Below are 24,120 nucleotides of genomic sequence, written 5' to 3'. Positions count from 1 at the left end.
CCGTCTGGTTAAGCCAGGCGTCCACGCCTGCTCTCCCTGAGTCCTGCCCTCCCTGGGGAATGCGGGACCAGACCTTCCGGCCCCTCGGCCGTGGGCTGGGAGGGTTCTGAAGTGGCTCCAGCCGGCGAGCATGTGCTTTGATGCTTTGGTGCTGGTGGCCTGGCCGGGTGTGGGCGCGGGAGCCCCCTGGGCAGACCAGCCCGGCTGCCCAGGGCCGGTGGGTCCCGGCAGAATCGGGAGCCTGGAGCCCGCAGGCTGCCCGGGACTCTGTTTCCGTGGCATGTCCAGTTTTCCTCTAGAGGCGATCGGAGCCCCTGTGGTGCGTGGGTGAGGACGTGTGGTGAGCTGTGCTGACACAGGTCTGGGGGAACCCTGAGTGAGCGCCCTCGGGTTTCTGCCGGGTTTCAGTTAGGACGAAAACAAGGGCAGCTGTATTTGCAGGCTACTCTTCTGGGGGCAAGTTTATAGAGAGTGGAGGTTTTTATCCATTTTACCTGCTTTTCTAACTCGTCTTTCAGATGCAGCAGGACGTGGCGTGTTCCGATGGGTATGATTTTTTAGCACATTAAGGGTTTGTCAGTGGCCATGTTTTTGCGATCAGGCTTTGAAAATGCTAGCGAGCCATTTAGTTCTCTTCTGCTGTGGTAGGTGGAGTCCGGGAACGTGGTGTCGGGGGGAGGTGGGGCGGGGGTGGTCTCTGTCTTGCTCATTGGTTTTCGTTGCCCGAAGATTCTAGCTGACAAGGTGTGGGGCCCTGTCTGTGCACAGCCTGATGTGAGAGACCCTTTACGTGCCCCTGCTCGGCCTACGATGAAGCGCTGTGACACAGGCCGTGTGGGGTCGGCCGGCTGAGAGGTGGAGTCAGGTCAGGACGCCCTGAGACTAGCGGATCCCCAGCAGATTGGTGGAACCTGGGGGCCAGTCCTGTGTGGTCAGTCCTGCCCTGGAGCTGCCCAGGTGGAGGGGCCTGTGTGTGTGTGAGCGGTCGCATCATCAGACCCCGAGCCGTTACCTTCATAGCTGTGCTTTGGGTTACTGAGAGCTGATGTCTCCTGGTGCTGTAACCTGCGCTTTTCGTGTCTTGGTTCTCTGGACGGAGCTTCAACCGTGTGCACACTTGAGCTGCCTGAAGCATCGTAGCCACGTGGGCCGGTGGTGTCCGCACGTCTGTCCTCCCGGAGCGAGGACTTGCTCTGCTTTAATCCCCCGTGCAAGAAAGCGACTATCCAAAGGCGCTGCCCACGTGGGGCCCTCCGCTCGAGGCCGGGTCAGGAGAACCCCAGGTGCATCTTGCTGCCAGCGATGCGCTCTCCCCGTGGAATTTCCTGTAAAGTGAAGAGTTGCAGTCTCAGCTGCCTGGCTCAGGGACGGCTTGTCATTTACAAGACGATTTGTCCCAGGGTCCTGCAGGCGGAGGAGCCCTTTAGCCACCGAATCGTTCTTTCCAGAGCACCTCTTTTGGAAACGGGCTGTTGCACGCCTCAATTTCTCCAGACGGGCAGCTCCGGGGGTCTGGAGAACCCTGTCTCCAGCTTGTAACTGTGCCCACAGGTGTCGGTTGAGCCCGGCACCCACCTGCCGCTCTCCTGTGGCAGGATGTTAGGTCCCTGTGAGGGTCTCTCCTCAGGGCAGGATGGCTCAACGCCCCCCACCCCCACCTGAGAGGCTACGCTCTCTCCTGGTGCCGAGCCTCCAGCCCACGGCCCCCCACCCCCACCGAGGAGCCTGGGCCAGGGTGTGGTGTGTGTGAGACCCTGGGCCACTCTGCAGGGCACACGGGGGCCGGGGGTGGGCGTGGGGTCCAGGCCAGGCTGGCTGGCCAGGCTGCTTCGCACGTGTGGCCGACTCTCTGCCTCTATCCCCCACCCCCCACCCCTGCATCTTGGGTTATGTCTGTGGACACAGCCCCTTGCTGGTGCCCAGGTTCAGCTGCTCAAAGGCTAGGGCTGGGGTCCTGGGCGCCTCATGCTGGTGGGGGCGCCCTCTGGGCACCGTGTCCAAGCTGTGCCTGCAGCCCTTCCCCGCATCCCCGGGACAGGCCGAGGGGTCTCAGGCTCCAGTCTTGGAACCCCTCTGCTCGTGTGTTAGCGAAGTCACCAGAAAGTCTGCTTGTGTGAGATGTATCTATTGCTCTTTCCTGTGTTAGAAATTAAGCTAGGAAATTTACAAATGCTGATGTATCAAAAACTGCCCCCTGTAATGGAGGAGGCAATGGCAACCCACTCCAGTACTCTTGCCTGGGAAATCCCACGGACGAAAGAGCCTGGTGGGCTGCAGTCCATGGGGTCGCGAAGAGTTGAACACGACTGAGCGACTTCACTTTCACTTTTCACTTTCATGCATTGGAGAAGGAAATGGCAACCCACTCCAGTATTCTTGCCTGGAGAATCCCAGGGATGGGGGAGCCTGGGGGTCGCACAGAGTCGGACACGACTGAAGCGACTTAGCAGCAGCAGCAGAGCCCACTGTAAACCCCTTACACATTAACGTAGTGTATTTTTACTTTTTTAAAAAAATCACTAGTTTTCCCAAAATGGGGGAAATTAATGAAGGGGAACCGGTGGTTTTGCCTTGACGAGGTCTGGTCAGTTGCAGACGGCTGGGTTCTCCAGTCCCCACACCCATCACAGCCCCACACCCGTCACACCCGCATGCCCATCACACCCCCACACCCATCACACCCCCACACCCACCGGGAGGACCAGTCTGGGAAGCACAGGGTGTCTCAGGATTGCCACTCAGTAGATCTGACCTCCTGGGTGTCCTGGAAGGGTCTTGGGGACCCCCAGGCTGCTGGACCTCGCTGAGCAGCGGGAGAGAGGCCCCTGCTGTGCTGAGTGAGGGCGTTTTTAGCTCTTTCTCCGTTTTGTTTGAACCCTTTGTATTTGTTATTTTAAAACCTTAATTTTGAACCTCGTTGACACGGTCTGGTCCACGCACGCACGAAGTCTGTTCAGAAGGGCTGAAGCCCCTGCTGGGTCTCTTTCCCACGTGCCCCCTCCCCCCACATAGTCCCAGGACTCGGGTTGGGGGGACACCCACTTGCAAGGACCCCACTGCAGGCAGGTAGCTGGTGCATGCTGTATGAAACGGCCTCGCTGCACGTCATTTTGCAAGTGTGAGTAGGTGACACTCCTGGAAGTGGAAGTGTGATTTGACTGGATTTTGCAGAATTGCCCTCCGCTCCACCCCCGCTGGGGGACCCCGCCTCCTCGTGGTCTCACCCACACGCTGTGTCTCTGCCAATCTGTTCAGGAAATGGCTTCCCCGTGTAATCTTAATTTCTGTTTTTCTCTTTGTAAGTGAAGGTTAATCACCATTTCATGTGCTTAAGGACTGTTTGTTTTCTTTTGCTGTGGACTCTGTATATCTCTTGGCTGTTTTCCTCCAGGGCTGTTTTTCAAAGTTAGACAAATTAATCTTTCATAATATGTGTTGCAAATATTTTTGCCTGTGTTAGCATTTATATTTGACTACCGGTGGAGGCTTTTACCTTGTGGAAATGTGTTTTTAGGGTAATCTGTCTTCTTTTTTATCATGTGTTGTGTTTCTTGCTTAGCAAGACCCTGTCCAGCCCCAGGATCTGAGTACCAACCCCCGACTCCCGGCTCCTTTGCAGCCTTCTTTATTTTACACTCAAGTCTTTGGTCCATTTTGAGTGTTTTGGGGAGGGTGTGAGATGTGGCTCCAGGGTTATCTTTGCATTTGCTGAAGGCTGTGTCTCCCCCGGCCTAGGAGGCCCCTTTGACCCTAGTTCAGTCTGGGTCTGTTTCTGCCGATTTGTTTCGTGGCCCCGTCCAGTATTCATGGGCTGTCATCACGCTGTCAACTCCTGACTGTAGCTGTGTGGTCTTTTATTTATTTTTTTAATTATATATCGGCCTGTGTCGGGTCTGATTTGTGGCACGTGGGATTGTAGTTCCCTGCCCAGGGATCGAGCCTGGGCCCCCCGCACTGGGAGTGTGGAGTCTTAGCCACCGGACCACCAGGGAAGCCCCTCCATCGTGTTTTACTCCACGGCAAGGCCAGTCTGCCGGTCTCCCTCCTCACTCGTGCTTGTCAGAGTTTTCCCGGCTGTTTGGCTTATTTCTCCTTATGAGCTGTAGACGCGGCTTGTCTTGCTTTCTCTGAAACCTTGTTATTTTTTTCGGGGGACCACATTAGATTTATAGATCATTTTAGAGTTTGGTGTGCCCTCTCTTTTCTCCCTCACTTTCTCTGTTTGCGTACATATGGCAAAATACACATAATACATATGAATAAAATACGACATAAATATTGGGCGAAATATACATATGACTTGGGGGCTTCCCTGATGGCACAAGTGTACAGAATCTGCCTGCAAAGAGAGAGACACAGGTTTGATCCCTGGGTCAGGAAGATCCCCTGGAGGAGGAAAGGGCAACCCACTCCAGCATCCTTGCCTGGGGAATCCCACAGGCCGAGGAGCCTGGCGGGCTGCAGTCCACGGGGCTGCAAAGAGTCGGACACGACTTAGAGACTAAACGATAGCAACCACACGGCTTACTGTTTTAAAGTGCACAGTTCAGGGACTCCCCTGGTGGTCTAGTGGGTCCACGGCAGGGGCGCAGGTTCCACCCCCGGTCAGGGAACTGAGACCTCACATGCTGCACGGCGTCGTCACCAGATAATAATAAAGCGGAGTGTGCAGCTCAGTGGTGTTCAGTGCACTCGCGCTGTGCTTCCTGTACAGTTAATCTTTGGAACTTTTTCCTCTTCCCAAACCGAAACTCTGTCCCTGTTTAGCACTCGCTCCGCCTCGCCTGCCGCAGCCCCAGCCGCCGCCGTCCGCTCTCCGTCCCGGGGCTCTGCCTCCCCAGAGCTTCGTGTGAGTGGATCGCACGGTCTTTGTCCTCTGTGACCTGCTGGCCTCACCGAGCCTGCGGTCCTCGGGGCCTCTAGCTGCAGTCTGTCTCAGTGCTCCCTTCCTGCTTGAGGCTGAGTGACATTCCCCTGTTGGCAGGGACGGCCCGTGGGCTGAGGACCCTTGGGCTGCTTCCTTGTTCGGGCTGCTCTGAGCTTGGGCGTGCCGGCGTCTGTTTGAGTCCCTGCTTTCAGTTCTTGCCCGTCTATACCCAGGCACGGAATTGGTGGATTGTATGGTGGTCCCGGTTTTAGTGTTTTGAGGAACTGCTGCATGTTTTCCGTGGTCTCCATGGCTGTGGTTTATGCTTCTGGGCGTGCATGCTGAAAATCAGGGTGTTTGCTGAGAACACGGCAAACCCCCAGCCCTGCTGCCGAGTAGGCCGGGCCTCTGGGAGCCTGGCTCCCTGGTCCCACCGGCAGGTCCCAGTGGGCTGGCAGGGCTGGAGAGGGGAGACCCTGGGCTCCATCATCACTCTAGAAGCTGTGACCTCCCCCTCTGAACCTCGCTTTCCCCGTCGCATTAAGAAGGGGAGGCACAGGGACAGTAGCAGCTACGCGGATGACACCACCCTTACGGCAGAAAGAGAAGGACTAAAGAGCCTCTTGATGAAAGTGAAGGAGGAGAGTGAAAAAGTTGGCTTAAAGCTCAACATTCAGAAAACTAAGATCATGGCATCCGGGCCCATCATTTCATGCAAATAGATGGGGAAACAGTGGAAACACTGACAGACTTTATTTTATGGGCTCTAAAATCACTGCAGATGGTGACTGCAGCCATGAAATTAAAGACACTCCTTGGGAAAAAAGTTATGACCAACCTAGACAGCATATAAAAAAGCAGAGACATTACTTTGCCAACAAAGGTCATCTAGTCAAGGCTATGGTTTTCCCAGTAGTCATGTATGAATTTATGAGTTGGACTGTGAAGAAGGCTGAGCGCTAAAGTATTGATGCTTTTGAACTGTGGTGTTGGAGAAGACTCTTGAGAGTCCCTTGGACTGCAAGGAGATCCAACCAGTCCATTCTAAAGGAGATCAGTCCTGGGTGTTCTTTAGAAGGATTGATGCTAAAGCTGAAACTCCAGTACTTTGGCCACCTCATGCGAAGAGTTGACTCATTGGAAAAGACTCTGATGCTGGGAGGGATTGGGGGCAGGAGGAGAAGGGGACGACAGAGGATGAGATGGCTGGATGGCATCACTGAGTCGATGGACGTGAGTCTGAGTGAACTCCGGGGGTTGGTGATGGACAGGGAGGCCTGGCATGCTGCGATTCATGGGATTGCAAAGAGTCAGACACAACTGAGCGACTCAACTGAACTGTTTATTAAGCGCTCAGTCTGCGCCAGGCCTGGAGGCTGTGGGAGGACTGAGTGAGGTGGGACAGGGGAGCGCGCTGTGCCTCTTCTCCAGAAGGTGTCTGGTAGGAAAGGGCAGGCCGTGCCGGGTCTTCCGGCCCTCACCCTTCCGCAGGTGTGTCTGCGCCCTGCACAGGTCCACGCCCGGGGCCGGGTCAGGCTACTCTTTCCCCTGCCCCCACACCGTGACCCCGAATGGACCCAAGCACCTCGTCCACGCCCGCCTGTGCCCGCCGAGTCCTTCTGGCTTGTGACCCCAGGTAACGGGGGCGCTTTGTCTGGGGGCATTCCTCTGCGGCCCCGGCCCCTCCGTGGAGCTGACAGCCTGAGGTGTAGCCTGACCCCTGCAGAGCTGCCTGCTCTGTGTCCCTGTTCCGGCCGCACCTGGTACACAGCAGGTGCTCATTACATGCTCCAGCAGCTCGGTCCTTCTCGTTACCCCTGACGGCCTCTGCCCCAGCCTATGTAAGGTCTTCACTGCCGAAAGCCCCTTGTGGCGATGTGCCCGGCAGCCCCGCGCTGAGCCTGTCCATGTCCTGGGGCTCGGTCTGCGGGTGAGTCTGGGTGGGCTCTGGGAGGACCCGTGGCCTCGTTTTCAAAGAGGAAGTGGCTGCAGGCCAGGGCTTTGGAGGCGCCGAGGGCCTGTCCCCGGGGACTGTCAGAGGCCACGTGGCTTTACCTAAAGGGGCCAGGATGTCCCTTAAAATGCACCCACTGATTCTCTGCCAGGCTGCGTGCCGGGCCTGCCCGCTGACGTGGGGCCGGCGTGGGACCCTCGTCCTCGAGCAGAGGCTCTGAGGCCGGGGGCCTTCCTGGGGAGGGCGGCGCATATGCTGCCGGGTGCCGGGGGTCCGGGCAGGGGCGGGGGCGGGGCTGGCTCCTGCCTTCACGGGCACTTTATCACTGTGCTGCTTGTCTCTGCAGAGCAAGGGGCCCTGAGCGTGCACGGGGGCCTGCAGTGACGGGCTCTTCAGAGCTGCAGGCTGGCCCCTCTGCTCGGGTGGGATACGTGGCCCGGGGTGGGGGAGAAGACGGTGGCTGTCGACTTGAGGGGGGACCTCCTGGCCCCGGGGACCCTGGGGCCGGTCCAGGCTGCTGGCCCCCAACAGACAGTGCCTCCCCGACACCCCTTTCCTAAAGGAGGTTTGACGGTGGCGAGGTTCACAGCTGAGTGTATGATTGGCGGGTCCACTGGAAGGGGAACCCTGGTGCTGAGTGAGGGCCTGGTTCCCTGTTAGGCGCCGGTGGGTGATGAGGCCCATTTGAGAGTCCTTGTTCTGCTGGGCACTGATCACCTTGAGACCAGGGGCAGCCAGCCGTGACCCCATCGAGGGTTGTGTGCCCGCCACTGCCTGTTTTTGTATATGGTGTCTTACTGCGGATGTCCCTTGTGGCCTCGTGGTTAAGGCTCTGCTCCTTTGCTGCCAGGGGCCTGGGTTCAGTCCCTGGTTGGGGAACTGAGATCCCACAAAAGCCACAGAGAAAGATGGCCTTCTTGGCCCAGAGCCACAGCTGCTTTGCGCTACAAGACAAAGGGAGAGCTTGTGATGGGAGGCTTGTGGCCGCCACGCCCGAGACGCATGCCGCCCGAGTTCCCAGGCCTGCACCTTCCGTCCGGCAGCACTGTGGGCCGCGGAGCCTCTGGAGGAGAGCTGGTTCGCAGACAGCTGCGGGCCAGAGCCCCTCTCTGCTCCCTGGGGCGGGGCTCTGGTGCTGGCACGAAGTCAGGACAAAACTGGGAGTCCAGACGGCATTTCCTACCAGCTGGAAGGATCTCCTCCAGATGCTGAGGGCAGGGGGAGACTTGGAAGCAGAGTGCTTTCACCAGAAATGAGTGCTTGAGCGCGTTTCCTATTGCTCAGTGTGTTTATACACTGCAGGTTTATACAGACCTAAGCTTTAGGGTTTCCTCTTCGCTTTGTTTGGGTTAAACAGCTGTGTGGCTAGTGTGCTGGGCTGCCTGCCCACTCAGTCTCCTAGGCAGATGGGCCGGGGGCTCTCATACGGCGTGAGGTTGAAGACTGGAGTGTCACCCCGTGGCCCCCGGGACCCAAGGGGGCTGGGCAGGTGATGAGCAGGGTGTGAGGGTAGTGTGCCCACCCAGCCTCCCAGCCAGTGGCCCTGCGATTGGGGGTCCCCCCAGAGGCTTGGGTCCGGTGCGTTCTTTTGGGAACCTCACCCATATGGACGCGGTGGCCTTTCCCCATGGACTGTACAGGGCATGGGATTCTCCAGGTCAGAATACTGGACTGAGAAGCCGTTCCCTTCTCCAGCGGATCTTCCCAACCCAGGGAGAGAACCCAGGTCTCTCGCATTGTGGGTGGATTCTTTACCAGCTGAGCCACCAGGGAAGCCCAAGAATACTGGAGTGGGTAGCCCATCCCTTCTCCAGCGGATCTTCCCGACCCAGGAATCAAACCGAGGTCTCCTGTGTTGCAGGTGGATTCTTTACCAGCTGAGCAACCAGGGAAGCCCCTTGGTCATCTCAGGGACTCTCAGTTTGACCTCTGCCTCTGAGCTGTGCCAGGGAAGCAGGAGGGCGCCTGGGGGCATGGTGTTCCCTGAGCCCTGCTCCTCTGTGGCCACGACCACTCGAGACGACAAAGGGTCAGGGCGGCGTTGTGCTGGAGCCGCTCACGTGGGCCTGCAGAAGGCTGCCTCCTGTGAAGGTGTCAGGGATCCTGTGAGCTGGCCGCCAGTGAGATGAGTGTGTGAACTCAGATAAATTACGTCGGAAGCAGAGGGGTGAGTGCTGGAAGTTGCTCCCTCCCGGATTGTGTGACCGGATTATGGTCCTGAGGCAGTTGGCGTCTCTGGGGTCTGGGAAGTGGGAATCGCCTGGGTGGTTACCGGGCAGCACGGCCCACCACGTGCTCACTGGCTCACAGACGTCCCTTTGGCGGCTTGAAGGACGGCCGCAAGGGAAGCAGTCACAGCGTGGAAACGGGGACGCGCCGCACGGGGCCTCGCCTCCCTTTGCGTTGACTGTTTGGACCTGGGAAGGCGACGGGGAGACGCTGGTTCGTGGGTGGAGGCCGAGGCATCCGCATCCACGGGAAAGTGAGGGGGCCCCTCCCATTGGAAAGCTACCGCTTGCTTTCGCGAGGATGTCTCGCGCGTCCAGGACCAGCGAGTTGGCTTCTGATGCGTGGCCTCCCTTCCCACCTTGGTTTGTCCTCTTAATGTAGACAAGCATGTCCAGCAATCGACATTCATGCTGGAACCATGCTCGTTGGTTGGTCGCAGTCCCGGTTGACCGGGCCAGGAAGGATTTCAGAAAGAATCAGTGAACCCGCCCCGGGCATCGCTTGTTTTTACGGAGTCCTGGTGAAGAGTGTTGAACGTTTTATTACTGCTTGTAAACGTGCAGCACATACCTTAGTCACCGAGATGAGAACGTCTGTGCGTCTGTGCCCAGAGATCCTGGGGGCGGGCGTGTCGCTAGGGCCTGCACGGTCCCAGCTCGCAGAGGAGGGGGTGGTGGCTCACCCTGACCGCCCCCCCACCAGCCCTCCTGCTCTTCCCGCCTGGCTCTCCCGGGCCCCTGTGGCCCCAGCGGGGTCACAGAGCCAGCAGGACCCAGGCAGCTTTCCTGTTACAGCACACAACACTCTGCTCCTGGCGTGGGGAGGTCTGGCTCGACTGTGTAGGAGGAAAAGCTGCTGAAGAATTCCACCTCCTCCCGGAGAACCTCCCAGGCTGTTGAAACCTTGGACTTAAGCACCGTTAAGTGTTCCCGGATTTGGGGAGCGCGTGATTCCCTAGCCTCGAGGGCAGAGTCCACGGCCTTGCTGTGAGGTCCCTGTGGCTAGGCGGCTCCGAGCGGGCAGGCCTGGCCCTCCTGGCACCCAGGACCCAGTCGTTGGGGCCCCGTTCCCCCGTCACTGAACAGCCAGCCCGTGCCAGCCCTGCTGGGACGGACCTGGTGCCTGTGGCACCTGCCCTCGGGCGTGTGTTCTAACCACTGGGGCTAGGGGACAAATCCTAAACCAGGGAGCTAGCCTAGACCAGACGGGCAGGCGGAATTGGGGGTGGGGGGATGTACTTGGAGCAGAAGGAGCCACTATGGGGACGCCCCAGACCGGGAAGTGCTGGGCCCCAAGGTAACCAGTGTGGTGGTCAGAGGACCCCCCAGGGGTCAGCAGGGCTGGAGCCCAGTGTCAGGGAGCAGGCAAAGCCCCAGGAGGAGTCTCAGTGGGTTGCTGCAGACTGTGTGAGGTGTGTGGGCCAGACCCGGCTTGGGGGAGAGGGAGGGAGGAGCACAGCTGTGGGGCCCAGCTTGGACATGGGGGCCTCCGGCTTGAAGACGAGGGGGTCCCTGGCTTGGAGGTGGGGGCCTCTGGCTTAGAGGTGGGGGGCCCTGTCTTAGAGATGACCCCCCCAGCTTGGAGGTGGGGGCCCCTAGCTTGGAGGTGAAGGCCCCCCGGCTTGGGGCTTGGAGGTGAAGGCCCCCCGGCTTGGAGGTGGGGGTCCCCGGCCTGGAGGTGGGGCCCCCCGGCCTGGAGGTGGGGCCCCCCGCCTTGGAGGTGGGGAGCCCCTGGTTTGGAGATGAGGGCCCCCCGGCTTGGAGGTGGGGGCCCCCTGGCTTGGAGGTGGGGGGCCCCGGCTTGGAGGTGGGGGCCCCTGGCTTGGAGGTGGGGAGCCCTGGCTTGGAGGTTGGGGCCCCTGGCTTGGAGGTGGGGGCCCCCGGCCTGGAGATGAAGGCCCCCCAGCTTGGAGGTGGGGGCCCTGGCTTGGAGGTGGGGGCCCCCGGCTTGGAGGTTGGGGCCCCCCGCTTGGAGGTTGGGGCCCCTGGCTTGGAGGTGGGGAGCCCTGGCTTGGAGGTTGGGGTCCCTGGCTTGGAGGTGGGGGCCCCAGGCCTGGAGGTGGGGCCCCCCGGCTTGGAGGTGGGGAGCCCCTGTTTTGGAGGTGGGGGCCCTCCAGCTTGGAGGTGAAGGCCCCCCGGCTTGGAGGTGGGGAGCCCCCGGTTTGGAGGTGGGGGCCCTCCAGCTTGGAGGTGAAGGCCCCCTGGCTTGGAGGTTGGGGCCCCTGGCTTGGAGGTGGGGCCCCCCGGCTTGGAGGTGGGGGCCCCTGGCTTGGAGGTGGGAGCCCTGGCTTGGGAGTGCTGGGCTCGCTGTAGATGGCCATGGTCACGTGGTCAGGAGCCTCTTCCGGGTTTGACTTGAGCGGCTGGTGTTCAGGTGTCATTGGGAGGAGGTTCACGGAGGCTCCCGCTACTGATGAACGTCCTCACACAGTAGGTCAGCGGCCAGAGTCCAGCCATGGGAGGCTGGTGGGCAGGGAGTCAGCTGAGCATCTGAGTGTTCGGGGCCCTGCCGACGGAGGTGTGCATCTGGGTGAGGGGGTGGCTGCCCTGCCAGCCTCGAGGTTGGGGGAACCCATGGGCCCTCGGTGGGAGCCGGTGTCGAGCTCTGCATGGGCGGGGGGGCGTGGTCACCACGCCTCCCGTATCGCGGGCATCCGGACTGCTCAGAGGGTCGCCCAGAATGGGGCCCCCGGGCTGGCTGGAGCTGCGTGCAGGTTGGGGTCCTGGGGACTCGTCTTGCAGGGCTGTGGGCCTCTGGGGCGCCTTCCTGGAGGACGGAGTCCTGGCAGAGGGCCGGCTGGTTGGCTGGGGCTGGCCTCACTCGACATCTGTGACTCCCCTGGAATACAGTTTAGGGTAAGGGTTGCTGCATTTGGGGAACAGACGTCGTTTATCCTGGGGTCAGCGGAAGAGCCACCAGGTGACCGGAGGGTGACGCCAGGCCCAGGCCGAGCCTGCTGTCTGAGTGTGGCCCGGGCGGCAAGGAGCACGGCTGGGACCCGGGACACGGCGCACGCGGGGCTGGGAACCGCTTTTTTCTGAGTCTCGGGCTGGTGGGGGAACCAACGTCCTTTGTGGTTTCCAAGTCCAGTGTTCCGCAGACAGTGCGGCCTTTGTGTGTCCAGGAGCCATTCAGCGCGTTTCCAGAGCAGCATGCTTTGTGTCCAGGGGCCAGCACTGGCCTCGCTCCGGCGTCCCGAGGCTCCGCGGCGCAGTGGGCACCGCCCTGAGCGGGGGTGGCGGCCGGGCCCCAGCGCCAGGCGCCCCCTTGCCCTGTCTCCCCATGCCTCCCCGTCCCGCCTCTGCGGCTGCAGGGCCTGGCAGGTGTCGCAGCTCTGAGCGTCTGCTTCTGCGTGGAGGTACGAGGGGGGGCCCCTCCGGGAGCCTCAGGGGCTGGGGCGCCACGTCCCGCTCTGAGGGCGGCTGCACCTAGAAGGCCGGCCATGGCTTGTGGGTGCCCAGGGGGCCCGTCTATGGACGCAGGCTTCCTCCCCGTGGACCCTGGGGAGTGCAGGGTGGGTGTGCGGGGCCGGGGGCTGGTGCATAAAGGGGAGGCTAGGGGGCTGGGTGGGGGTGGGACTCATGGCAGCGCCCAGACGGAGGAGCGGGGCAGCCTGTGGAGACGGTGTCGGTGACGCTGGCTTTGTGGGGCACCCTTGCTCTGGGTCGCGCTTCGGGCCGGGCTGGCTCTGGCTCCCGCCCTGCTGGCCGTGGACCACGGCCGTGCCAGTCTCCTTCCATCGTCATCTCAAAGCTGGAGGACCGAGATGAGATGGTCCTGGATGGGGTGGGCTACCCCTCAGCCTTGGGGGTGTGGGCGACAGGCAGAGCGCCCCTCTCAGCCGGGACCCGCCTTGGGGAGTGGTCAGGTGTCCTGGCACCTGGTCCAGCGGCTGTGTGAGCCCAGGGGCCTGGAGGCAGGGTGGTGGGGACCCCTGCCCTCCCCAAGGGCGGATGTGAGCAGGTTAGGGTGAGCTGGCGCTGCAAGGGGGGGCCCCGCTGGGTGGGGTGGGGGACGTGCAGGCTGGGCACCTGTGAGTGGCATCCTGATGGTGGCAGGGCGGACCCTCGGTGCTCTGTCCCCCTCCCGGGGTGGCCTCCTCATTTGCTTGCTGAGTCAGGAGGGAAGGTGGCCCAGCCTGCGGGGTGGGGAGTCCCAGGACTGCCGACGACCGGCGAGGAGGGAGGCTTGGCTGCGGGGACCCCCCTGCCGCCGTCTGCCTGCTCTGGTGCTGGGCGAGGAGGGGTCCCCCTGGGTCTTTTTGAAAATGAAGAAAGGAGGTTTTACCTGGTGGCTCTTCCCATCCCTGTTTGCTTTTATTTTTCAAGTTAGAAAAGCAATCGGAAAGGGCATGTGGAGAACAGTTTTGCAGCTTCTCAGGAGCTCCACCCAGGGTCCCGTGTCATTTGTGGGGGTGCAGACGCCTGTTGTCCATGACGGTGACCTTGGGCAGCAGCGTTGGTCACCACTCTGAGGCTCCTGGGGACATCCGTGCGCCCCACTTGGCACCCAGCGCTCCCGGCCAGCCGCGGTACAGCGCAAACACGCTCCCTGTGCCGGATCTGTCCAGGACGCGTCTCCAGACGGGGACCCGGTGGTTCCCAGGGCGTTGGAGTCCCTGCTTCCTGCGGCCTCGGCCACATCGCTGGCTCTGTTTCCTTCCTGGTGAAGTTAGAGGTTTCTGCACGACGACTGGGTGACCCCTGTTGCTGAGATTCCTCCTCTGCTTGGCATGGAGGGGGGGGTGGTTTGCATGTCTGTGTACCAGGGTCCTCCAGTCTTTACTGATTCGTGCAAGTTGTCTCACAACAGAGATGCAAGTTCACACGTACCCGCTCTGCTCCACGTGTCTCCTGTTTCACTGTGTTTTTTAAACAAACGTCAGTTTACTTCTGTCTGGTTGACTGAGTTTTTTTTATTTTAAACTTTGATATTTTTTTCCCCCCGTTTCTTAATGTAGACCATCACCCTCTCTCTTTAGGAACTTAAGTCTCTCTCTCTCTCTATTTTTTAAGTTTACTTAACCTTTTAGTTCTTCTGGAGTTCATAGCTCCTTCATGGGATAGCTTTCCGGATGACTGGACCCCTGACCCCATCCTGCCGGATCGGGCCACACGGGCCAGCTCAGGGTTGCAGAGCCCGAGAAGCCCCTGTCCCAGGAGCACCTCCAGCCCTGTCCCCGACGGGCACGGCCTCAGCTGTCCGTGAAGACCAGAGCTGGCCGTGGCTCGTCCTGACCCGGCTCTCGCGGGCGCCCACTGCTCGCAGGCTTTGTCATTTCGAGTGATGATGTCGGGGACGGCGGCGGCCCTCGGAGGGTGGGGAAGGCGTGCAGGGCTGCAGCCAGGCACCCTGGGCGGTGCTTTACTGAGGTCTAACGGCTCCAAGCCCGCACCGCCCAAAACAGGAAACGCTTCTCCCTGCTGCTGTGGTTCTGCGTGAACTGTTCCCAGTGGGGCGGTTTGGGGTGGATCCCGCCCTGCAGGAAATCGCCGAGCTGTTTATCGGGTCCAGGCTGAGTGTTGACACCCGGCGTCATCTCGAGTTCTTGGGATCCTCTGGCCGGATTGGTGCTCACTCCCACCGGTGTTCATTTCTGTTTCAGAGGTGGAATCTGGGGCTCAGAACGGTGGGAAGTGGAGGACTTGAGCCTGGGCGCGTTCAGAGCCCCTGCCCCGTGGGGAACCGGGGCTTCTTGCAGACCTTGGGGGCCAGGGAGCTGTGTGATGGGGGCTGGGGCCGTGGGCTTCAGCGTGAGGTTGCCTGGACGTGCAGAAGGGCTGCCCACACCCCACCCCTGGGCTTTCCTGGGGTTGGGTCAGAGATGTGGGGAGCGGGCACCCCACTGCACAGGCGTCCCTGGTGTGCATGCGCGCTTGACATACACGTCTCCTCCGTGTCAGCACACATCGCCCCCCCCCGCCCAGCGTGATCCCCCACCTGGCCTTTGCTGCCCTCGCTCCAGTCTGGTGGGGCGGGGCTGGGGGGTGGCTTCTGTGACTGCAGCCTGGGGGCTGTGCCAGGAAGACCTCTGGGACCCAGTGAGGCTGAGCTGGTCCTGAGTTGAGTCAGGGCACCCAGGCAGGCTGGAAGGGGTTTTGGGCCGATGGGGCAGCCTGGCTGTGTGCCTGGGAGCGAGGGTCAGGGGTCAGAGTGACTCTGACACCCAGAGCCCCTGCATTCTAGTGGCTGTCCCGGGCGTGCGCGTGGCTGTGCTTCCTGACAGGTTGTGGGAGCTCTGGAGGGTCAGCCCTCTGCCCTTCTTCCCGCAGTGCCCCCTACCCCCGTGGGGTCAGCGGCTCCCCTGCAGCTCCAGGCTGCCTCCTCTTGGTGCTGGGGGTCCCACTGGGGGACAGGGCTCCCTTCTCCCCTGTGGGGTGCAGAGGGCTCAGTGACAGGGGCCTGAGCTCAGTGACCGGCCCAGCTGGGTGGGGGTGACCGAGGCCCCAGGCTCGCGGGCAGGGGGGACGTCTGTGGGTCCCTGAGTAGCGGGCCTGGCTGCTCCCCGAGGGCAGGGCCGGGTGGCAGCCCTGGGCTGGGGCCTGGAGCTGTCTGTAGGGGTGGTGTGGCGGCCGGCCGGTGGCTGACCGTGTGGCCTTGCCCCCCTTGCCATCCTGCAGGGACCCCGAGCGTCATGCTAAGGTGAAGCAGAGGGGCTCAGTGCTGAACATGCTAAGGAAGCTGGACAAAATCAGGTTCAGAGGTCACAAGAGAGATGACTTCCTCGATCTAGCCGAGTCTCCAAACGCCTCGGACACCGAATGTGGAGACGAGATTCCCCTGAAGATCCCTCGGACCTCGCCCCGGGACAGCGAGGAGCTCAGGGACCCCGTGAGTACCGAGTGTCCCCCAACCCCGGCCGCACAGCCCAGGTCTCGGGGCCCCTTGTGGGATGCCGGCACTGTCCCCATCCTCAGGTGCCAAGCCCAGCATGGCCTTGGGTGGGTGGACCGTGACCTTCCCGGCCGGTCAGACACAGACCGGGCTGCTCCGCATCTCTCTGCATCACCCCCAACCTCCCTGGTTGGGGCCCATGATTAGATTGAGGGTAGTTTGTCCAGCAGCAGGATTTCTTTTCCTTCCTTGGTTTTTTGGGTGATTGGCAAACTTTTCATGCAGAAGTGATGCCGGGGCCCCAGCCTGACCCCCGGGAGTCTGACGCAGAGGGTCGCAGGGCGCTGTCTGGAAGCCGTTGGCCCGCCCGAGAGCAGCACCTTTGGGCACCTGGCCATCCCAGGGTGCGTGTCACCGCCCTGGCACCTGGCCGAGCCCAGGCTGGGCCTCGGGAACCCAGCTGGGGACAGTGGCCCCTGTGGGCTAGCCGTGGATGCCCTTTCCGTGGCTAGCAGATCTCCTCAGTGGGGCTCAGCGGCTCTGGTGTGAGCAGGCCCTGCTGACTTCTGGAAGCTTCTGTTTGGTCAGCGGGCAGGCAACTGGTGGGGCATGTTCCCCCAGTCCCCTCCTGGCCAGGGGTGACGGCTGGCTCCCCGCTGTGGGGACAGCTGCCCGCATCTCCCCATCGTCAGTGAAGGAGCCCGGAGCCCCCCTGCCCCACCAGCTGTGGACAGCCCCGCCCCCGTGGACCCCACGGCTGGTGGCCTGGCGGTTCCTCCCTGAGCACCTGGGTAGGCTTTCCTTGCAGGAGTGGCTGTGAGCGCCCGCCTGCCTGGCCCCGTGTATTATTAATGCTTCGTAACAGAACAGGGACGGGCTCGCCTGCTCCTGGCGGCAATGAATAATTCATCAGCACTGCCTCCTAAGAGCCAGCATCCGATCAGGATCAGGCGGGCTGGAGCTGCGGAGCCCGGAGGGCAGCGCCCTGCCTGGGCATGGCCTCTGTTCCCCCGCCCCCGGGTCAGGGATGGGCTGGGGCCTCACTTGCTGTGTCTCCTGGTAGGCTGGCAGCATCTACCGGGTGGGACGCCGTGGGGGTCACAGGCCTGTCCTGGGAAAGGGGCGCCTCCTGTGGGGGTGGGACCAGCCGGCCCGTGAGGACCCAGGGCGGGGCAAGCCCAGGGCTGTGAGTACAAATGACTCTCCAGGCTACCTCCCCAGTCCCAAGGGGCTCCCTCTCTCTTTCTCTCTCTCCCTGGCGGGGACGGGCCAGCATCCCACAGCGGGTCACGCTGTCCTTCTTATTCCCTCTGCCCCTGGGACCCTGGGTCACTCCCGCGAGCCTCATGCCCACGTGGCCTGTGCCACCACTGCCGTGCGGGCAGGTCGTGTGTCGTCCTGGTGGACGTGACCAGCGCCTCCCGCGGGTGCGCCCCGTGACCTCTGCTGTCCCCCGAGGGCCCTCAGCTCTGAGCTGGCCACAGCCGTGTGATCCCAGCCTCCCTCAGACCCGGGGGCCCTGAAGGGATCTGAAAGCTCCGGGACAAGTTCCAAACGGGCTTAGTTCCAGCTGCTTGGAGACCGACCCGCTTTTCAGCCCTCTGAGGACGCAGGCTCACGCGCTGGGGCCGCTCTGCCCGCCTCGGTGGGGATGTTTCTGATGTGGTGAGCCCGGCATCCGGATCCATGTAGGGCCACCTTCCCAGGCCGACCTCTGCCCTCCGCCCTGGGGCCTCCACCTTGTTCGCTGAGGCCGGGGATGGGCAGGGGAAGGGCACCGTTGTCCGTGAGGCGAGTGGGCGAGCAGGGCGCGGGGGGGCCCAGGGGTTGGGCAGATGAAGCCAGCCTGGTCCCTGCCATCTGGGAGCTTGTGCTGCAGTAGCCAGAGCAGCTCACGGTCCAGGAGGTCAGGGGCCAGGACAGGGCAGCCCCGGGCCAGAGTCTTAGTGTCTGCTTCTCCCTCCTGGGCTGTGGCCCCAGACGAGACGACGTGTGCGGGAGTCGGTCACGGACCATGTTTGGGCTGGGTGTCCCCTTCCTGCTTTACCCCGTTTTGGGAGGGACCCGGAGTCAGATGGCCCTGTTGCGTGGCAGGGTGTAGTTGTGGGGTGACCAGGGGAGTTTCCAGGACGCCCCGGGCAGGCCTGGCCACACCAATAGATGCGCCCCACGCCAGTGGGCAGCGGCAGCCTGTAACCGGAGCCTGCCCTGAGTCTGGCAGGACAGCGGGGGGTGGCTTTAATGAGCCGCCATGGGCCAGGACAGGGCCCTGTTTGGAGTTCGCTCCCCTTGGAACCTGGCATGCGGAGGCGCCCTCCGCGGAGTCCTGTTGCTGCGGCTCCCCGGGCGCCAGCCGGCCCCCCAGGCGGAGGACACCCGGCCCCGTGGCTGGGCCGCCCTCCTAGGAGGTCAGCGCGCAGGCCGGGGCAGGCTTCCGTGCGTCCCTTCCCTCTGCTCCGACAGCTGTGCTGTGACCCGTCGGAGGCGCGCGGCACACTGCGGCTTCAGTTTGTCGTTTCTGGACGTTGGCCTCGCCCGGGCTCCGAGGCTGTCTGCTTTGCCCGAGATGTCCCTTCCCCGGCAGGTGAAACCGAGGTGAACTGACGCAGGGTCTGACGCAGGGCCGGTGCCTTCCTAGGCCGGGGGCGCTCTGGGAAGCGGCCTTTCCAGACCGCGGGGCCTCGGGGTACCCTGAGGGGCCAGGTGGTGAGAGAACCAGGTGATGTGGACCAGGGTGCTTTCAGGCAGCTCTGAGCTCTTTCTTGGGGTTCTCCTTCTAGGCTGGTCCAGGGACCCTCATCATGGCTGCAGGAGTCCAGGACTTCAACCGGACAGAGTTTGATCGCTTAAATGAGATCAAAGGTCACCTGGAAATCGCCTTATTGGAGAAACACTTCTTACGTGAGTACCTGTAGGGCGGTGGGGGGGTGGGGGCAGCGGGCAGAGGGCACAGTCTTGCAGGAGTACAGCCGGGTCACACAGGGGTCACAGTGGGTGCTGCCAGGCTAGCGGTGGGGACAGGCGTGGCCCCGCGTGGACGTCCCCACACGGCCCTCGCCTCCTGAGTCTGAATCCCGTCTGCGTGGCTGCGAAGTCTTTACTTTCTAGGACAGACGAGGGGAAGGAGTAAAATGTCCCCAGAAATTCTCATCATTTCAGAGTCTGGCGCGCTGCTGTGGTTAATCAGAATCCATCAGAGGTTTTGGGGGTGATCTGAAATTTCCTGTCCTCTGTGGCTCCCCTCTCCACCCCTCTGTCCTCCTCCTTTACAGACGAGGAAACAGAGGCTCCAGAGCCGAGAACGGTGGCCCTCCTGGTGGGTTAGGTCCTCCGACTAGTAAGGGAGTCAATCCAGGCAGACGCACCCTGAAGCCCACGTGTGTGGCAGGCTGTTCTCACAGCTGACCCCAGCATGGGGCTGATGCGTTTAGGGGGAGAACCACAGAGGGAGAGGGAATTAGCTTTGCCCCATGTGCCCAGAGCCAGGCACGTCCAAGTCACAGGCGGAGCCGCCTGGGCCCCAGGCGGAGGGAGGGTGCAGGGCAAGGCGCCTCGATGCCAGTCCTGCCCGGCCGGGGTCCCCCTCTGATGGGTGGGACCAGGCACGCGGTGCCCTCGCCCTCTGTCCCCACGTGCCCTCTCCCTGTTGTTCGGCGTCTCCCTCGTGTGTGTGCTCAGCGTGGTCTGAGCTCCAGCTGTGGGCACCCCGACTCCACAGCCCGAGTCACCCGTGAAGCGTGTGGGACCCCTGGCCGGCACACGCCCTGGTGGGAAGGCTGGGGGCCGGGCCCGCCTTCTCCTCCTGGGAGGTGGGCCGCGTGGCCCTCACTGCCTCTCCGTGCACTGTCTGCCACCCAGGTGCCGCCCGGCTTCCCCCAGGCCCCTCTTCCTGGTCAGTGCCTCCTTGGCACACACGTGTGTACAGGGCCTGGACTCCATGTGCGCCTGCCTGCACCCTGCCGGCCAGCGCTCGCCCGCCCGCAGGGTCTGAGCCCCAAGACTGAGCACTCGGTCTCCGTGGGAGTCTGAGGTTGTGGCTGGGGAGACGGGCCAGGCGCGGTCCCTGGGCGCTGCAGACCGAGAGCAGCCTGCCTCGTGCAGTCTTGTCCCTGTGACCTCGGTCTGTGCTGAGCTCCCCCAGTGCAGCCGCACGAACGGAGGGGCAGCCAGGCCGTCTCTCCAGAGCGGAGCGGGCCTGCCGTGTGGTGGCCGTGCTGGGCGGCTCCAGGTGGGGAGTACCCGCGGGCGACGCTTTGTGCAGTTGCCTCTCATGGGTCCAGCGGAGGAACCAACAGAACCAGGTGCCCCCCAGGCAGGGAAGGGTCTGTGAGCGTCCGCCTGGGAGGTGGGCCGCCTGCTGGGGTAGGGGCGGCGGGAGGCCTCCAGGAGAAGGGGTTACCAGGCAGGGTGGGTGAGGAGAAAGCGTCCATCAGAGAGGTGGGGGGCCGGGACGGCTGTAACCCCCAGGGAGGCCCACGCGGGGCTGAAGAGCGGAGAAGAGAGGAGGCTGCCTGGGTCCGGATCGGTGTTGCTCGGGCCGGCCCTTGTGCTCTGCCCCGAGTGTTCTATCAGCAGAGTGAAACGCCGGGTAGCTCGTGTCGTAGAAGTGCAGAGCTCCACTTTGACCGCCTGGGGTAATGATGATGGGCGTTTTTAAAAATAATCGTTTCCTTGGCTGCACTGGGCCTTGGTTGCCGTGTGTGGGCTTTCTCGAGTGGTGGCGAGCGGGGCCTCTCTCTGGTCGCAGTGCGTGGGGATCTTGCTGCGATGGCGTCTCTCTTTGGAGCACAGACTCTGGAGCCTGGGGGCTCAGTAGTTGCGGGGCAAGGCATGCCGGATCTCAGTTTCCATCCAGGGATCGAACCCGCACCCCTTGCATGGAAGTGTGGAATCCTAACTGGACTGCCAGGGAAAACCCTGATTATGTTTTAAAAATGAGTTAGGGCTTCCCTGGTGGCTCAGACAGTAAAGAATCCACCTACAGTGCGGGAGACCTGGGTTTGACCTCTGGGTCAGGAAGATCCCCTGGGGGAGGGCATGGCAACCCACTTCGGTGTCCTGCCTGTAGAATCTCCATGGACAGAGGAACCTCGTGGGTTCCCCACTGTCCGTGGGGTTGCAAAGAGTCAGACACTACTGAGCGACTAAGCACAGCCTTGCATCACAACTGAAAAATCAAGTTTTTCTTGAATAGCATCAGATATCCAACTTTCGCTCAAACTTCCCCAGTTGTCTGGTCGTTTTTAGGGCAGTTCTCCGAAATCACAAGCAGGGTCTGTTAATTGTGGTTGGTAGGTGCATCTTGCCCACCCTGGACCTTGCTCAGGGCATCCCCGCAGTCCCAGCACGCGAGCCAGCGTGTCCTCTGTCCCTCAGTGGGGGTGGGGTGATCTTGCAGAAGGCCCCCTCCTCGGTGGGGGGTGGACAGGGTGTGGTGGGTGGGTGTGCTTCCTTGAGGCCGTTTCTCATGTGTATCATGACCTGGTTGTCATGAAGGCTTCCGTCCATCTTCTCATTAGAGGTTGTAGATGGTAATTTTCGACTTCCGACATTTCTTTCTCCATTTGTTAATCAATGTATTTCTGAAAACTTAACTCCTTGGTTGCCCGGAAACGTAGTTTGTATAGAAAGGCAGGAGGCGTGCTGAATTTTCCCCTTCACATTCCAGCTTTCAAAGCAACAAGCTGATTCTCTGCTTAGAGCATCTTGGGCTTTTGCAGGGTGTCCTCACGAGATCGGGGACTTATAAACACGGCCACGAGTCTTAGTCACCGTGCCTCCGCCTCCCTGGTTCTCAGATGGCCCCGCCATGGGCTGGGTTTGTCTGGTGTTTCCTCAGGATGAGGCTGAGGTCAGAGCGTCCTCAGCACATCTGACCTGGGGGTCTGGGATGTCATTTTGTCCCGCCACGCACACTGCCGTGTTCATTCTAGAATTAGATCCAGTGTTGCGGTGGTCTGAACTCTTTCCATGTTTCCAGAGTCAGGGAATAGTCAGAGACGTCAGCCGTCTCTCCCGGGGTCCCTCAGTCCCTCTTCCCATGAAGATAACCAGTCGTCTGTAACCGCACAGCTCGTCCTTCCATCGGTTTCTACAGAAGCAAATACATCCGTATCTGTGCACCTCAGATGGGCTTCCCGGATGGCTCGGTGGTAAACAGTCTGCCTGCCAAGCAGCAGACACACATTCGATCCCTGGGTCAGGAAGATCCCCTGCAGAAGGAAGTGGCAACCCACTCCAGTGTTCTTGCCCGGAGAATCCCATGGACAGAGGAGGGTGACAGGCTGCAGTCCACGGGGTCACAAAGAGCTGGACGTGGCTTGGCGACCAAACAACAGCAAACCAGCCCTTCAGATCCATGTTGGCATGCTTTCCCCATGCTGCGTCACACTGTGGAGGCCTCTCCGAGTGGTTCTCCAGCCCTTCAGATCCACGTTGGCATGCTTTCCCCATGCTGCATCACACCGTGGAGGCCTCTCCGAGTGGTTCTCAGAGCTCTTCCGGTCCCACATGGGTTGGCCCTGTGGCTGTGGTGTGGGCAACCCGCCTGCTCCCTGCAGCCTGTTCCGTGGCTACAGGTGGTAACTGCACCCCTGCATCCTGTTCTGTGGCTACAGGTGGTTCTTAGCAGGAAGTCTGGAGAGTGTGGCTGTGCGTCTTCCTCTACCCTGAGCATCTAACCCGAGGCTCCGATCGGAGCTCCGTGCTCGGAGGGAGGTGTTGTAGGGAAACCTGGTCAGAGTTGGAGTCTGCACAGAGCCTGTCCCTGCCTCCTGTCTCTTCATCCCGGTAGCCAGGGGAGCACAGTGTGGAAGGAAGGATGTCGGCGCCCTGTGGACCCACAGAGGTGTTTTGGTGGCCTCTGAGCCTGCATCTGTGTGCTGGGCGGGCCACCCCGCCCGGGTCTGCAGGGGATGGTGGTGGTGGCAGGGAGCTTTGCTCGGAGGTGGCCCCAGGCTTCTGGCTTCTGACTCAGCCCCGAGCGGGCGGGTGGTGTGGACGTTCCACCATCCAGAGCCTGGCCCCCCGCCATCTGTAAAGCGCCTGAGTGGTCTGTGTTAAAGTTCCATTCAATTATCCGTAGTACTTTTTCTCCAAAAGCAGACTGTTATTCTTCTCGGAGAGAAGGAAATAGCCCAGGCTTACAGCGGCTTTCTTCAGTTATTAAATATTGAAGAGTACAAGTGTTCCTGGGAGGAGATGGCGAAGGGATGAAGAATGGGAGATTGCAGTGGGTCCTGGCTCAGGACCAGGAGCAGGAGGCTAAATTTGTTAAAGAAGCACATAAATAAATGAAAAGCCACCATCCATTTTCATTTTGGCTGAAATGCATTTCAGTTGTTACTGCTGTTTGGGCACGGACACACGCAGACTGCTGCGCGGTTTCTGAGCAGGAGCGTGCATTTATCGATCGCCTGCTGGGTACGGGCTCTGGGAAGGGAGGTGCTCCTCCATCGTCAGCTGCACGGGCAGGCGCCTCCCAGAGTGACCTGCACGGACTTTGGAGCTTGGAGGGAGCTGCTTCTGGGACCTCAGGGTTGCCAGCCCTGAGCTGGGTGTGGGTCCATATCGCCGAGCTGTTTCTTCTTCCTGGGTGGACGTGAGGCCTGTGGGCTCCTACCTCGATGGGCTGCAGGGTGGTACCAGGGGTGTGCGGCTCAGCCCCCGGCACGCCACTGCGGTCGTTCCTGGGGAGGGAGGCTCCAGCAGCGGGGGGCCCTTTGCCCCTGAGCCGTGATGCTGCCGGGAGCTCCCCTTCCTGCCCCGACAAGCCGTGGGACTGTGTGGCCAGCTCTGACGCCGTGGGAGGGCTTCCAGGAGAAGGTGGCTGGGGAGGCGGGCAGGAGGGTGGCCGTCAGCCTCCCGCGGCCTGCAGAGCCCCCCTCTGGATGCCGAGGCTGGAAGGAAGGAAGTTTCTGGGCGCCAGTCTGGGTGATTCAGGCCGACGAAGCCCTTTCTCACCATTGAGAGCAGCAGGCCTCAGGCCTGCCCAGTGTCTGCCGGTGGAGGCGTCCGGCAGGGCAGCCGCCCACAGCCGGCCGGGGTCGGGGTCAGGTGTGGCGTTGGGTGGATACCTCTGCACCCACCCTGCAGATGTCTCTCTGGGGTTCTGGCTCTAAACGAGCAACAAACCAAAAAGGCCCGACCCCACTCCTGTTTATTCTGCGATGTTGAGCTGAGAGGATAAACTGTCCGTGCCAGAGGCCGGGTCGGACAGTTCAGCTTGGTGGTGATG

The 24,120-nt window shown here is 61.6% G+C and overlaps 1 protein-coding gene across 2 annotated transcripts in view; it reads left to right on the top strand.

The window, feature by feature from the left end:
• GRAMD4 (GRAM domain containing 4) overlaps positions 1-24,120 on the top strand; it is a 66,407-nt gene that overhangs the window by 14,394 nt on the left and 27,893 nt on the right. For both annotated transcript variants that reach the window (XM_070371427.1, XM_070371428.1), the window contains 2 exons: positions 15,671-15,881; positions 18,665-18,785. In XM_070371427.1, the coding sequence (XP_070227528.1) occupies positions 15,671-15,881; positions 18,665-18,785 (332 nt within the window). The remainder of the gene's footprint in view (positions 1-15,670; positions 15,882-18,664; positions 18,786-24,120) is intronic.

This window comes from Bos mutus, chromosome 5, assembly GCF_027580195.1.
Source record: "Bos mutus isolate GX-2022 chromosome 5, NWIPB_WYAK_1.1, whole genome shotgun sequence".
Taxonomy (NCBI): Eukaryota; Metazoa; Chordata; class Mammalia; order Artiodactyla; family Bovidae; genus Bos; species Bos mutus.
This window is presented reverse-complemented; position numbering and strand designations above follow the sequence as displayed.